This window comes from Miniopterus natalensis, chromosome 11 (genome assembly GCF_054644295.1).
Source record: "Miniopterus natalensis isolate mMinNat1 chromosome 11, mMinNat1.hap1, whole genome shotgun sequence".
Classification (NCBI taxonomy): Eukaryota; Metazoa; Chordata; class Mammalia; order Chiroptera; family Miniopteridae; genus Miniopterus; species Miniopterus natalensis.
Window position 1 is genome coordinate 74603888 of NC_142091.1, and position 15167 is coordinate 74619054.

The following is a 15167-nucleotide window of genomic DNA, read 5'->3' on the forward strand; positions in this document are numbered from 1 at the left end:
GAAGAAAGGGAAGCTGGGAGTTCTGTAGTAAAACGCACACTCCCCAGAAGGTCGGTCCTGGTCCTGCATCGGTAGGAGATGGTGATCTCCTGGGTGTCAGGCGGCCTGGACAAGTGAACATTCTTTCCTACGGTCTTCATTTTCCCCTAAGTCCTATCCACAGGAATTTATAAATCTCCAGGCATTGACGCACAACTGAGAAGTTCAAAAGTTTAAGCCCTCGGGCTAAAGTAAAATAAAAGAATTTCCCCACCACCCTGCTCTGTCATGACGTGCAGGCTCCGCGTGGAGTCCGCTGAGCTGCACTGACTCCACCTTTTCTTCACTCATTCCTCACCACGACTCTCAGGCACAGGATGAAGGAAGGTCAGGGACTGGGATTTGGGGGCCCAGCCCCTCCCCCCCACTGAGCTGTCCCCTTGCAAGCACAGAAGCAACACTGACGGAGCGTGGGGGTCAGGGCAGCCGGCTGGGCTAGGGGACCCTAAAGGACTCCTGGGGGGACCTGGAATAGAGTCGGACTGAGCAGAAGCCTGGCGGGAGTCAGATCAAATGCCCTCCACCCCCAACCCTCTGACCCCCTGCCCCCCCCTTCCCACAGCCCCCCCCCAGCCCAGCCCTGGTCCCACCACATACACCAAGGCTGCCCATTGGCTGCTGGGAAGTGTTTACCAGCCACGAGGCCCAATGGTAAGCCCTCCTGCTCAGCCTCTGAGGGGCGGGAGCACCTGTGGGAGGAGGGCTCCCCAAGTGGTGGGGCTGATCCCCTATTCTGCCTCTCCCTCCGGTCTGGTTCAGGACCTGGAGGGGGTTGTGCCTCTAACCCAAGTCCACACCCCACCCGTGACCCTGGTCCCATTTTAAGAGAAAGCCAGGCAGGAACAAAGGCCTAGTGTGCCCAGGACAAAGGAGAAAGGTCCCGCTGGCCCTTGTCCCCTCCTGAAGCCTTGTGGCAACCCCTGGGACTGCCACCATGGAAACCCCCTCCCACACTCACTAATTGCCCCCGTGGGTGCCTGGGACAGGGGCTGTCGCCAGGACAACAGGGCTGGTGCTGATGCAGGCTTGCCTCTCTGGGCGCCCATTCCCGCCCTGCGGCCTTGCCTCCCTGGGGACCCTCCCCGCAGGGTGGAAGGTGGAGGGAGGGGGCAAGGCAGGCATCGGGAGTCTGGAGTCCTGCCTAAGTGGTGGAGTCAGTCGGCCACATCCCAGTGGCTGCCCGGGAACGTTGGCACAGTGATCGGTCAGAATGTTCTAATGACGGCCACAGGCCACGGGAACGCACGCACTGTACATGTTTTTGTGGTACTGACCATGCTTAGCCAGGCCCTGGGTCCAGGGCGGAGCACCCCCTCCCTAGGAGCCCAGAGGAGGCATCAAAGATCTGCTCAGTTTCCTGGGGGAAACTGAGGCTCAAGAGGGGAGGGAACTTGACCAAGGCCTTGCTGTCCATGGCAGACCCCACCCCCACATTGGGCAGCCACCTCAGTCTGCCCTCCTGGGGGTGCTCCCTCTCGGGCTCCCACCCCCAGCCTGCCCCAGCCAGGCAGCAGTTGAAAGAGCTTCCTGAGCCCTCCCTCTCCCCCCTCCCCACTACAGAAGCTGCATTAATAACCCACTCACCTGCAGGTCAGCCCCTTTCTCAGACCCCTCCCCACACCGTTTCTCTGGAGGCAGGACTGACAGCCTCTTTAGACAAAGGGAGGAATGGATACTGGGAGTACCCAGCCTTACTAAGGTCACAGTGAGGGCCAGAGCCTGCTGGAGCGCAGCTCTCAGCTTCTAGACCATGTGAGCCTCAGAGGGGGCAGCTAATGGGACCTCAGGTGCTGAAATTACCCCAGAACTCCCTGCCCTCCACGGGCTCAGCTCTTCTGGGAGAGCTGGGGCACAGGACAAGAACAGCCTCGGCCTTGGCCCGGGACCCAGGCATCTGTCAGGAGGCTGGGAGGGGGCCACAGTGTCAGTGGGTCCCCCTGGATAGAGACCCTAGGGGCAGGTGATCTCCAGCAGGGCCCTCCAGGTGGGGCTGAGTCACTGCCTTTTCTACTCAGAGAAGGATTTTCTGGACTGGGGTTCTTATCAACCATCTACCTGGGGAGACTGGCCAAGCAGTCAGACTAGCAAAAGGACAAGCTCCCTCTTCCTGAGAGCGCCTTTTTGCATGTACTGCCCCCACAAGGCCGCGCTGGCCCCTGCAGTGCCTGTGTGCTTGTTGGGAAAAGGTGCCTCTCCTCTGGGCCTGGGGAAGTGACCACTCAGCTGGTGCCTTTGTGCCCGTAAACTGTACTCAGTGAACCTGGCTGCAAAGGGGCTCAGAGAAGGAGAGCCATGCCCCTGAGCACTCAGCCTGTGGGGACTGAGGCTGGGATGGCACCCAGCGATGTACGTTGATCAGCTCAGGAGACAGTAGTAGGAGGCAAGCAAAACAGTAGAAGGGCAAATGAATCCTGCCTTGGCGGGGTGAGGACCCGTGGTCTCCATCCGCTACCCACTGCAGAGGTTCTCCCATGCACGAACTGTCCCAGGCTCTGAGAAATCAGACTTGGACTCTGCAAAGTTTCTGCTCAGAGAGTGAGCCTCAGTTTTCTCCTAAAGATAATGGGGTAATAACTGCTCCCACTCTAGCCCAGGGAGCACTCTACAATCTCATTATCACGATTACCGTTCAGTTAGCATTGTCTCTCCTCTCCCCACCCCTATCTGACCTGGCTCAGCTCAGCCTCTGGTGACCTCCAAGTAGGTTCTCTTGGCAAAGACAGAGCAGAACCACCCTGCCAGCCTGCTTGCCCCACATCCCAGAGCCCTGGGCCTGAGCTGCAGCTACTCGACCCTGATTGTCCCTGTACCCACAAGGCAAATGCCACCACAGCTGGTGCCTAACCAGGGCAGCCTGAGAGTGGGCACAGAACCATACCGCTCTCCAAGCATGGGTGCACGCGCTCTGGCCGAGGGAAGAGCCCAGCTCCCCCACTCACCAGCCGTGTGACCCTGGGCCAGTAACACCACCTCTCTGAGCTTCACTTTCCCCATCTGTAAAAGGCAGAGAATCATAGCTGCTACCTCACAGGGTTAAGTGAAGATGCGACACAAAGGCCCTCTTCACTGTGTCTGGGACAAGCGCAAGAAATGCTAGCTGTCGCTGCTACTGAGCGCTTGCTTTCCGCCTGACGCCCCTGGCCTAGCCAAGCCTGCAGGATGGATGCATCCTCGTAGCCCCCACTGGGGGCGAGGAAAGTCTGCAGATGCCGCAGAGCTTGTGTTAAAAACAGACAACAGGCCCCACATGAAGTCCCTTATGCTAAGCCACACAATGTCACCAAACCAAGACTTAATTACGGCTTCAGCTCTCCCAGAAATGGAATTGTAAACATGTCAGTCAGGAACAGGAATCACCTGGTCAGCACTAGTTAGACCCCTGCCACCCACTAAAGGAGTGAACTAACCAACCTTGCACTAACCAACCTTGCACTAACCAGCCACTTTTTCTCCTGGTAAGCTTCCTCGCTGCCACTCCCCTCTGGCCGTAAAGTCTTCCATTTTGCACAGCTCCTCAGAGCCCCTTCCTATCTGCTGGATTGGGTGCTGCCCCATTTGTGAGTCACTGAGTAAAGCCCACAAGGTCTTTAAAATGTACTCAGTGGAATTTTGGGTTTTTGATACTTACTAAGTGTCAAAACTCATGCTCTTCGATGGCTTAGTGCCCCACTCCCGCTGCCATGGCACCTCCTTCCAGGAACCTGGTGTGCGGACCTGGAGCAAGGTCCTCCCCCCCCAGTAGCCAGCCCTGGAGAGCTGTGGGGAATGTGGACTGGGCTGGGGGACCCTGCATAAGTCACTTCTCCCCTCTGAGTCCCCCCAGTGGTAGCAGGGGTGGGTCCTCACAGGCGGCCCTGTATGCAGTTGTAGAAAGGACCCCAAACTGCCACCTCTGTCCTTCCAAGTGCCACAGGCCCCTTAGTGCTCTCCCAGCCCACGAGGCTCTCAGGGGCAGCCAGGGGGTCTCTAGAGTTTGGGGAGGTGAAGTGAAGGAATTGGAACAATCCTCACAGCCCTGCAAGGTAGGAACTAGCCCGTTTTAGGCAGGAGGAAAGTGGGGTTCAGACCAGAAAGGGGAGGTGCCAGGTCCCACGCTGGAACTAGGATTGGGACCCACCTGGTGTGACACACTCACAGGTGAGTAGAGGATGTGAGACTCTGGGTGTGTTTCTTGGAGTGAATTGTGACTGTGAGCCAGATCTCTGGGGTGTGCTTCTGTGGGTGCACCTGGGTGTAAGGATGTGTGTCTTAGGGACACTGTGGGTGTCCCACTGACCTGGGTGTGGATGGGCAGGACAGATCCTGTAGACAACCCCCTTCCCGTGCTCAGACCCACTGACACTCCCCCAGCCTGGCCAACCCCTACCCTCCTGGCCCCCTGTAGGGCAGAAGGTGCCCTTGTGGGGGCATCTTACTGAGTGGCACTACTCTGGTGGGGGCTGGGAGCTGTTAGGAGAGGACCCAACGCACAGGGGCCGTGGCCAGGAGGGTCTTCCTGGGAAAGTCTGCCGTAGGACAGAGCGCACACGGCTGGGACAGACAGCTGCGGGCTCAGGACACCGTCCAGGGACAGAGCTCGGGCCAGTGTGCCCCAGGGCTCTCCTGGCCACCCCACCCCAAGGCAGCCCTAGAGCCAGCCTCCGTGGGCTCTGCTCTCCCTCCCCCGCGCCCCCTCTTCCCAGCTCTTCCACTGGGGGACGTTCTCTCCCTCCCCGTCCTCGGGCTTGCCTTTTCCACGGCCCGGTGTCTGCGACCGTCGCGGCGATCCCTGCCCACGGGTCCCTGGCTGCGCCCTGAGGATCCCGCCCGCCCCTCTGTCTGTCTCTCCCTGGTCCTCCGGGCGCCCTGCCTCTTTCGGGTCGGGCGTCCTCCCAGCCCCGCGACCCCCGTTTCCCCGGGTTCCCGGGGGGTGGCGGGCCGGGCGGAGCGGCGGGGCGGGGCGGGGCGGGTCCTGCGCGGCTGGCGTGGCCCCGGGCGCTGCTATATAAAGCGCGCGCCTCGGCCCCGCGCGTGTCGCCTCTGCGCCCTCGCCCAGCGCCGCCCGGGCCCCGCCGCCGCCGTCCCGCCGAGCCTCCGCACCCACCAGGTACCCCGGCTCTGCCCGCGCCCGGGGAGGCCAGGGAGGGGAGCTGCGGGGCGGGGCTGCGGGCGCCCGCGTCCCCCGGCGGGACCCGCACCACCTGCCCACCTACCCACGCGGGGAGCCGCGCGCCCCCGCCGGACGGGCCGAGCGCCTCCCTGGGCGAGGGGGGAGCTCGGCGGCGGGGCCCCTGGGTCAGGGCGGCAAAAATCCTTCGGCCTCCTGGGGTGGGGGTGGGGCAGCCTTGGGCACCTCCTGGCAGGACAGAGGGAAGCACTCAGCGTCCACCCATCCGTCCCCACAGTCTCAGGGGCTGGGCCGTGGGGGAGACACCCCGCTACCCTGACTCCCTCTTTTCTCTCCCCCTGGTTTCTGCCATCAGCCTCTCAGCCTCTCTCCACCTGTGAGATGGTGAGTGTCCTCTGGTCCCTCCCCCCAAACGCTCAAGTCTCCCACCAGAGAGAGAGCCCAGAGGGCAGCCTCTGGCACCCAGAAGCTCATGCCCCCCCCTGGCTCCCCACTCTGTGTGACCCGACTGAGCCTCAGGCACTCTGTCTCTCCCCATGGGCCCTGGGAGGTGGGCACTGTTGGTCTCCTTTGGCATTCATTCATGCTGCAACATTTATTGAGCACCTACTATGTACCTGGCAGCATTCTAGGTTTGGGGACGTGGCAGTGAACCCAGTCTGGGCTCTCAGGGAGTTCGCCTTCTAAGGAAGGGGACAAGGCTCTGAGTTTGGCACTGGTGAGCCGGGACTCAAGCCCAGGGCTGAGGCCCAGACCTCTGCCCTCCTGGCCTCATGCAGCACTCTGTCCCCCAGTGACCGAGGTGATGCTTTTGGTCCAAGGTTCATCAGCACCCAAGGGTGGGACAGGGCAGGCACCCAGCACCCACAAAACTCAAAGAAACCTCATGACTTGTCCAAGGCGGCCCAGCTGGTTCCCTGGAGGAGAGTCCCACTTGTGTTCACACTAAGCCGCTGAACAGCCCCATGTGGGAGTCGGCCAGATTCAGAGGGTCGGGATGTGAGATTCCATCCAAAGAAAGCATTTCCAGGAGGCAGAACATCTGAAAGGAAGGGCACCAGCCTCCCCCTACCCATGCCTAGCACAGGGCTGGAGCACAGTAGGTCTTCAAGGCCGGCCTGGGGATGACAAGGAACAGGTTCAGCTGCAGATTCAGGTCTCAGCAGAACTCCGTGATGGCAGATGGGTCACTGAGGCCGGAGAGAAAAAAGCAGCAGCCCGGGAGTGATTCCTAGGCTATCCCGTTCATTGATTCTGCCAACAAATAATTACTGAGCAGCTACCGTGTGCCAGGCGCTGTTTTAGGTGCCAGGGCTGCCTTGAAGAACAAAACAGACAAAAATCTCTGCCCCTGTGAACCAGGCCAGGGCAGACCCTGGCACGGAGGGGGCGCAGCGGCCCAGCCTGCACCCTCCGGCCAGGCAGGGCACATACAGTCCACAAAGCACTCCCGCCTACAAGTTCCCGGCCTTCATGCCTTCATTCCCCAGTCTGCCCTCATCCTCACGTGGTTCTTGGGACAGGGTCTGCCCCGCAGGGTTAGGAGAGTGGGGCTTATACTCTCGGGTGACTGAATGTGCCCCTTGCTCACTCTGCCCAACACTCGCCACTTCTGCCCCACCCCACCCCACCCCCAGCTCTCCTTGGATCTGCTGGGTCCCAAGTGGGACGGCCCCCTGGGCTCCAAGGACCTGGAGGAAGAGGAGGGCCCATGGGGAGGAGGCTCTGGCCTGCTGCCCCCAGACTCCTTCCCTGGCTCCTGGCGCCTCGACGTGGGCCTGGACTGCAAGGGCTCCCCCGAAGGGGCAGAGGCCCGGGCCTGGACTGCCTACTACTACAGCCTCCTGCAGAGCTGTCTGCAGCAAGCTGGCCTTCCGGAGACCCAGGACCGCAGTCAGGTGCCCCGCACAGGTGCCCAAGGGCTCCACGGAGGGGGAACCCCTGGGATGAGGGAGGTGCCCCTTCTCCCAGGCTCTGGCTGGGTCTGAAGCCTGGTGAGCAAGTCAGCTTCAGTCAGGCATTGTTTCCATGGTCCTCTGGCACCAGTCAGGTCAGAGACCCAGGCTTCCCTCCACCCCCAGAAAATCCAGCCCTGAATTCGCAACCCATGTTCTGTGGAGCACAGATTCTATAGCAGCTGGGACCCAAGACTCCTCTCCTGCTTTACCTCTTTTACGTATCGGGTGGCCACCAAAGATCTAGAATACACAAGGAATCACAGCCCGGCTGGGTTGTACAGACTGGGAAACAGGTGCAGAGGCTCCTCCTCCCACTGCACAGGGGCCAAGGCGCCAGAAAGTCAGTGGCAGAGCTCAGGCTAGAACCCCAGTCGCCCAGCCTCCAGTGCCTTGAAACCAGCTGCAGAGAGAGGGGGGACAGCTTCACAGGGTGGGGACGGTCAGCAGCTTCCTCTTCCCCCTCTAGCTTCCCCTCTGTCCCCTTGACTCTCCTCATCTATACCCAGAAGGGCCCTGGGGGTCAAGAGAGGTGGGCAGAGAGTCCAGGGGAACCTCTGGTGACCTTGGCCACGTTTTCTCTCCTCGAGGCTGCCCTGGGGCAGAGGTGACCTTGTGCATTCTGGGATCCCCCAGCACCTTTCTGTCTGTGCTGCTGGAGGGGGGGGTCCAGAGTCCGGGTGAGTGTGTGCCCAAGTTCCCCCACCCCCCTCCTACAGAAAGGGCAGCCATGCCTTGGCCCAGCCACATCCCAAAATACCCTGCGACCCTGGCAACTGCCTGCATTCCAGGGGACCAGCTGCCATGCTCAAAGTCGGGGTGGTTTCTGGGAGCAGCTGCCCCCACTGCCCAGGGGCCCGGGCTGGAAAAGGAGGGCATGGGGGCATGAAGTCTTCCCTGGCCAACAACTCCCCCGTCTGCCCACAGGAAACATGCTTCTTTGCCTGTCCCCTGCTTGGCTGACGAAGGTCCCAGCACCAGATCGGCCAGGAGAGGGGGCCCTGCTAGTCTCCAAGGCAGTGAGCTTCTACTCTGGGGGCCTGACATTCCTGGATGACTTTGTCCCCCAGCGCCAAGCCACCTACTTCCTGGTGGGCCTAGGACCCGGGCCTGGCCAGGGTAGGGAAGCAGCTGAGCTCGCTCGCGACCTCACCTGCCCTACAGGAGCCTCAGAGGAGCTGGCCCGGCTGCTGGAGGACCGGCTGCTGACAAGGCATTTGCTGGCCCAGCAGAGTGGTGTGGCTGTGCCAGCTACCCTGGCTTTCACCTACAAGCCGTCCACACTGCTTCGGGGAGGGGATGTCAGCCCGGGACTCCGGCTGGTGGAGCTGAGTGGCAAAGAGGGCCAGGAGGCTCTGGTGAAGGAGGAAGTAGGGGCCTTTCTGCGCTCTCAGGCCCTGGGTGATGCCCTGCAGGTAACAGGCTCCTGCCCCAGAGGTCTGGGCAGATGCCAGCAGGATGGCACCGCACCCATGGATGGTTTACCAAGTCCTGCTGAGAATTACCCCCAACTTTGTGCCCTGCTGCTGCCTCATCTCTCTATGGCAATCCCCTGCCTTCTTACCTCAGTTTACTCATTGGCTCCTATGGTATGACATCTCATCCCACAGGTACCTGGGGTGGTGAGGAAGCCCCTTCCCCTGCCTGTTGTTGCAGGTGGCCATCAAGCTCAGCAGCTGGCGCTGGCGGGGGCGGCAGGCACTGCGTCTGCACCCACGAGCAGAGGTGGGCCCAGTGGCAGACACAGTGGTGGCATTGCTGGAGAAACTAGAGGAGGAGGAGAGTGTCCTCGTGGAGGCGGTGTGCCTACCTGCCCGGCTGCCCTTCCCAGGTGAGAGCCACCTGAGCCGGCCAGGGGTGGGAGCTTGACTCTGCCTCCCGGCTGCCCTGTGCTGGGCTCAGGCCTCAAGGTCTTCCCCCAGGAAACCCCCCACCAGGGCCTGAGCTGGCTATGCGGATCTGTGCTGTGGTGTGTCGGACACAGCGTGACAGGCCCCTGCTGAGCAAGGTAAGCGTGAGCCAGGTTTAGGTCATGACCCTGCTGCCAAACCCCAGTCTCGCTGATGAGGGCCCCTGGGCAGAGAGAAGACAGAATCTTTTAAAAATATATTTTTAGTTGATTTTTATTTTTTAATAACATTTTAATATGTTTTTATTGATTTGAGAGAGGAAGGGAGAGAAACATGGACCAGTTGCCTCTTGCATGCGCCCCAACTGGGGATCGCATCTGCAACCTGGGTATGTGCCCTGACCTGGAAATGAACCCTCCACCTTTTGCTGTACAGAACAAAGCTCCAACCAAGTCACACTGGCCAGGGCAAGAGGACAGAATCTTTGAGGGGGATTTGGTTGTCTCTGGGAGGACTCCTGGGCCTGGCCCTTTTCTCCTCCCCTTCAACCCTTCCTGCACCCCTCCCACATCAAGAGCCTTGAGCCATACCCCATGCTGGGGCCCAGGTCCCAGGGAGCTCTTGCCACAGAAGAGGCTGACCAGGGTCCCTGACAAACCTCCACTGCCTGGAGCTCTTTAGGAGGGGCCTCCAAGCTGGGGAGCTCGGGAAGGCTTGGAGATCCTCCTGGGTATATAGCTCTGGGCCAAGCTGAGAGGGAGAGGCTCAGTCCCGTCCTCAGGGAGTTCCTGGGCTGGGGCAGACCAGGGTGGCACAGGCCCTCAGGGCTGCAGGAGCTAGGAGCCAGCATGCTTGGACCCTCAGGAAGCAGAGACCCCCGCTGGGACTGGAAACCTGGGTAGAATCCCCCAGGGGTCTAGGGACCAGGTGGGCAGTGGCTGCGGAGGTGTTTTGCGCCGTGTAAGTCACCTTGGAGAACAGGGCTTCTTGGATGCCCAGAGGGGTCTGGCTTGGATCTTGGCACAGGGGGAGGTGTGCATGCTCGGGGTGGGGGTGGGGGTAGTCCTGGGAGGACTCCTCCTGGGCCAGTCCCCTGAGCCGCACCCTGCCCAGGTGGTGTGCGCGGTGGGCCGTAGGGACCGGCCTCTGCGGCACCAGAACTCTCTGCCGCGGACGCTGGAGGCGGTACTGGCCCAGTGCGGCCTGGGCGAGGCGGCACAGGTGGCGGCCGTGCGGCGGAGCGTCAAGGCGGCGGCTGAGGCCGCGCTGGCCGCCGTGCTGGCCCTGGAGGCCGGTCTGAGCGCTGAGCAGCGCGGCGGGCGTCTGGCCCGCACTGACTTCCTCGGTGAGTGCCGGCGGCCCGGGCAGACGCTGGGGGCCTCGGGGGCGGCAAGGCCCGCGGCCGGTCCGCGCTGAACCCGCGCCCCCCGCCCGGCCCAGGCGTGGACTTCGCGCTGACGGTGGCGGGCGGCGCGCTCCTCCCGGTGGCTCTGGAGCTGAACAGCGGCCTGTGCCTGGAGGCGTGCGGCGCGCTCGAGGGGCTCTGGGCGGCCCCGCGCTCGGGGACGGCGACCGAGGAGACGGCGGCAGCCGCGCCGCTCGTGGAAACCATGCTGCGGCGCTCCGCGCGCTGCCTGATGGAGGGCAAGCGGCTGCTGGTGGTCGGCGGGGGCGGCGTCAGCAAGAAGTTCGTGTGGGAGGCGGCGCGCGACTACGGGCTCCAGGTGGGCGGCGCGGGGCGCGGGGCGGGCTCCAGGTGGGCGGGGCTCGGGGCTCGGGGCGCGGGGCGGGCTCCAGGTGGGCGGGGCGCGGGGCGCGGGGCGGGCTCCAGGTGGGCGGGGCGCGGGGCGGAGCCGGGCTCCAGCCCGGGGTCTGCGTGGTGGGGGCGGGGCCAGCACCGCTGGGGGCGGTGCCTGCGGGCGGTCTCGCGGGGGCGCTGCATCCCGGGCGCAGGGGCCGCGCCCGCCCGGGTCCAGGCTGGGTGTTGAGCCCAAGTCTGCGCCGCCGGTTCTAGGCGGAGCCCAGGGCAGACAGGCCGGGGGCGCGGGGGAGGCATTCAGGGTTAGTGCCAGAGCCCGGGCTTTGAAGGCCAGGCCGAGAAGCCTGACCCTATCCTGCAGAAAGGGCAGGCGCTGCATTTGAGACCGAATTCCTGGGGGCACTCGGACGGCGCTGGGGAGCAGCCTACAGATCCCGAATCAAGTCCACAGCAATGGCCTTGTTACAGAATCTGGAACCGTGCGGGCAGAGTAGACAGTCTTATTCCCATCGAACAGATAAAAAACGGAGGCCAAATGTCTAGGCCCTTCGCGGCCCCAATCTCCCACGGTGGCCTCCTCTCCCCTCTCCCGCCCGCTTGGCACCCACCCCGCCCCCAGCCATTCTTATACCTCTTCGTTCCCTGCCTTGCACACTGCGTTCACCTGGAATGTCTCTTCACTCCTCACGCTGCCAAGTGTGACCGTGCAGACAGCCACCCTCCCTGCCCTCTTCAGGGGCTGCCTCCGCCCTGGGTAGGAGCTGCTTTGTGTCTGTTCCCCCAGCGGGCGGTGAACTTTGGAAGTGTGGGGCCCCACTGGATTCTTCTGTGGGTGCCTCCCAGTGTCAGAACACATTGGATAAATGATGACCAAGAACACGATGCCCAAAGACACCAGGCCACCTGTCCCAAGCACCAACCCTGGTGGTTTCCCTACAAGCCCTGGCCAGAGTAAGGGTGTCTGTGGGAATGAACCCACATGCCCTAACTCCACCCGTCTGCCCTCTCCCTCCTGCAGCTGTCTTTCCTCTGGCTGGCTCTCATTCAGCTCCCTGCTGAAGCACTGCCTCTTCTAGGATGCCTTCTCTCCCCTCCAGGCTGGGCTGTGTCCCACCTCTGCACCTCCCATTTACTCAGTCACCAACAAATATTTTTTGAGCACCTAATGTTGGTGAACCTGTCTCCCTTGAGGGCCAAGGCCATCTTCTAGGCCTCATCCCGTTTCCCCAGCGAACAGCCTGGGCTGGTCTGAGTGTGTTGCCTTTCTGTGGTTTCTGCAGCTGCACCTGGTGGATTCAGACCCCAACCACTTTGCATCCCAGTTGGTACAAACCTTCATCCACTTTGATGTGACGGAGCACCGGAAGGATGAAGAGAATGCACGGCTGCTGGCAGAGCTGGTGCGGACGCGTGGCCTGCAGCTAGATGGCTGCTTCTCCTACTGGGATGACTGCCTGGTGCTCACGGCCTTGCTCTGCCAGGAGCTGGGTCTGCCCTGCAGCCCCCCAGCTGCCATGCGCCTGGCCAAGCAGAAGAGCCACACCCATCTGCACCTGTTGCACCGCCAAGGTCCTCCTTGGCCTTCACCCTCTCTCTATGCTGTGCCTTGCTGCCCACTGGAGAGTGAGGCCGACGTGCAGAGGGCTGTCCGCCAGGTGCCCCTGCCAGGTGTCATGAAGCTGGAGTTTGGAGCGGGCGCAGTGGGCGTGCGGCTGGTAGAGGATGCATTGCAGTGTCACCAGCACTTTTCACGGATCGCCCATGACCTGCAGGGTGAGGCCGATCACCCTGGCATTGGGCTGGGCTGGGGCAACTCCATGCTGCTGATGGAGTTCATTGAGGGCACTGAGCACGATGTGGACCTGGTGATGTTTGGTGGGAGACTGCTGGCTGCCTTTGTCTCTGATAATGGCCCCACGCGGCTGCCTGGCTTCACTGAGACGGCAGCCTGCATGCCCACTGGGCTGGTTCCGGAGCAGGAGGCGCAGCTGGTGCAGGCGGCCTTCCGCTGTTGCCTGGGCTGTGGGCTGCTGGATGGGGTCTTCAATGTGGAGCTCAAGCTGACCCGGGCTGGGCCTCGGCTCATCGAGATCAACCCTCGCATGGGCGGCTTCTACCTTCGAGACTGGATCCTGGAGCTCTATGGTGTGGACCTGCTGCTGGCTGCTGCTATGGTGGCCTGCGGCCTGCGACCTGCCTTGCCTGCCCACCCACGGGCCAATGGCCACCTGGTGGGTGTCACTGGCCTACTGTCTCAGCACTTGCAGGTGCTGAATTCCACTGCCAGCCAAGAGGCTCTGCAGGCTCTTCACGACCAGGGCCTTCTGCGCTTCAATCAGTTTGCATCTTTAGAGGAGGCCCGGCTGCCTGGCCAGTATGAGGAGCCCTACTGCAGTGTGGCCTGTGCTGGGCCCAGTTCAGCCGAAGCCCGTCTCCGCCTGCTGGGGCTCTGCCAGGGCCTGGGCATCGATGGGCCCCAGTACCCCGTTGCCCACTTCCTGTCCCACTTCAAATAGCACTGGGGCCAGGGGGCAGGGGCAAAGTGCTGGAGCGGGTGCTGTGGTGCCCTCAGCTTCCTGATACTCTCCCTGCCTCTCTTCCCATAGCCCTGCCCAGCCCTGGCCTAGTCCACTCCCAGGCCTCAGGTCTGTTCCAGAGTGGCAGGGCCATTTTGACACCAAGGCCTCCTGGGCTTAAGGGCCACAAAAGAAAGAAAAGAAAGTAACTGGGGAGCTATAGGGCCCTCTTGCCCTCCCAAAGGCCCCAGTCCAAACCACAGCTGCCCCAGGACTCTAGCCATGGAGAAGTGATGACAGCTGCGTGCTCATGCGCGCACACACACCACCCCACACCCAGGGAGGTGGGAGTGGGCCCAAACCCAGCCCATCCTCCCCACCCCTCCAAGCATCTCTCTCTTCCATCTGCATATAGGAGGAGATATGGCTTTGGACAAATTCCAAGAAAACCTGAGACTAAATGCCCTGTCCTCTTACCCCCTCTTTTAACAAATTCCAGGACAGTTCTAGAGCCTGCTGACAACTTCTGGCAATGCCCCACCTGCCTCATTTGACGTGAGCAGTAGAAGCAGGTGACCTGAGGTCAGCAGTTACCATCTCCCCTCCAGGTAGACATGATTGCCCCATTCCACAGATGAGAAAATGGGCTCAAAAAGGAAAAAACATTGCCTGAAGGTCATATCACAGTGGATGGAATGTCGAGGGACAAGATGTAGGGTCTAGGTTCCTGCTTTTACTAAGTCTTACATGCCCACTCAGCTTCTAGGCCTTGCTCACCTCCCGGCCCTCATTCGTATGTGGCCCTGACATATGTGAACGCCTCCCCTCTCATGCACCATGTGTCTTCTCCACCAAGCTTAGGTGCTTTGGCCTCGTGTACACCTAACTAGCATTGGCAAAGGAGAGTCTACAGTCCCTTCCTAATTCAGGGGAGGCTGCTTTAAGAACTCCTATCTCTGCTCAGCATAGGAGCTGGGAACAGCTCCACAAGCATCCCTCTCCAAATAAAGGTCTAAGGACTACTGAAATGTCCAGTCTGGAATAGGTTCTTGCGACTTGAACAAAACCTCAGGCTCAGCTAGATGGGGGAAGGGAGGAGTGAGAGGTGGCAGGGGATAACTGTAGCACCCAGAGCTAAGGATAACCACCACACTGACCAGGCTTTGGGTTGACCTTCTGTGGGAGCCCGCCAGGGGCACCCACACCAGGACTCAAACTTGGGGCCTCCTGAGGATGGAATTACAACCAGAGGGCCACATCCAACCAGATAAGCCTCCTCCGGTCCGGAGACTCCTGAGGTCTGTCCATCTGAATTTATACCTACTCACCTAAGGCCTCATCTGGCCTGAATTCACCCCCACAGAGCCCCATCCAACAAGAATCCCTGCCCAAATCTAAAGTCACAGACCAGGTTTCGTGTGTTCGTTCATTCATTCATTCATTCATTCATTCATTCATTCATTCATTCATTCTTCTAACGAAGTTTTATTAAGCTCCTATTCTGTACCGGGTAGCTGGGTTACTAAATGTGCTTAATTGGCAACGGAGCGAATTCCAACACAAGTCATCCACACAGGTGGATGAATGAGACACGAGTCCCTTCTGGCAGGAACCCGGCAGCAAAGCCTGGGGGTGAGCTGGGCGCGGAGCGGTCACCCAGTGAATGCTCTGCAGGGTCCCCGAACACGGAGGCACCTCAGGGAGACACTGATGCAGCCGCCTCCCTTTCACGGGGGGGGGGGGCACAGAGAGGAGACGTGACCTGTCCAATCTCCACCCAGCCAGCCTGGCAGCGAAAGGCTCATCAGGGCTGGGAATTGCATTTACGTTCATATCTGTATGCGCGTCCGGCTCTGCCCCATTCAGGCTCTAAGAGCCAAGATGGACGCCTCCCAGGCGGCCCTGGCCCGGGGCTGCTCCTTGGGAGCTGTGCTGGGACTA

At 61.3% G+C, this 15167-nt stretch overlaps 1 protein-coding gene across 1 annotated transcript; it reads left to right on the top strand.

Moving 5' to 3' along the window:
* Positions 1-5500: 5500 nt before the first annotated feature.
* CARNS1 (carnosine synthase 1) lies at positions 5501-14326 on the top strand. Its single transcript, XM_087822029.1, has 9 exons — positions 5501-5530; positions 6784-7057; positions 7692-7781; positions 8029-8516; positions 8758-8932; positions 9024-9109; positions 10065-10296; positions 10392-10675; positions 11991-14326. The coding sequence occupies exons 1-9, from the start codon at positions 5528-5530 to the stop codon at positions 13224-13226; spliced, it is 2868 nt and encodes a 955-aa protein (XP_087678155.1). The 5' UTR covers positions 5501-5527; the 3' UTR covers positions 13227-14326.
* The last annotated feature ends 841 nt before the right edge of the window (positions 14327-15167 follow it).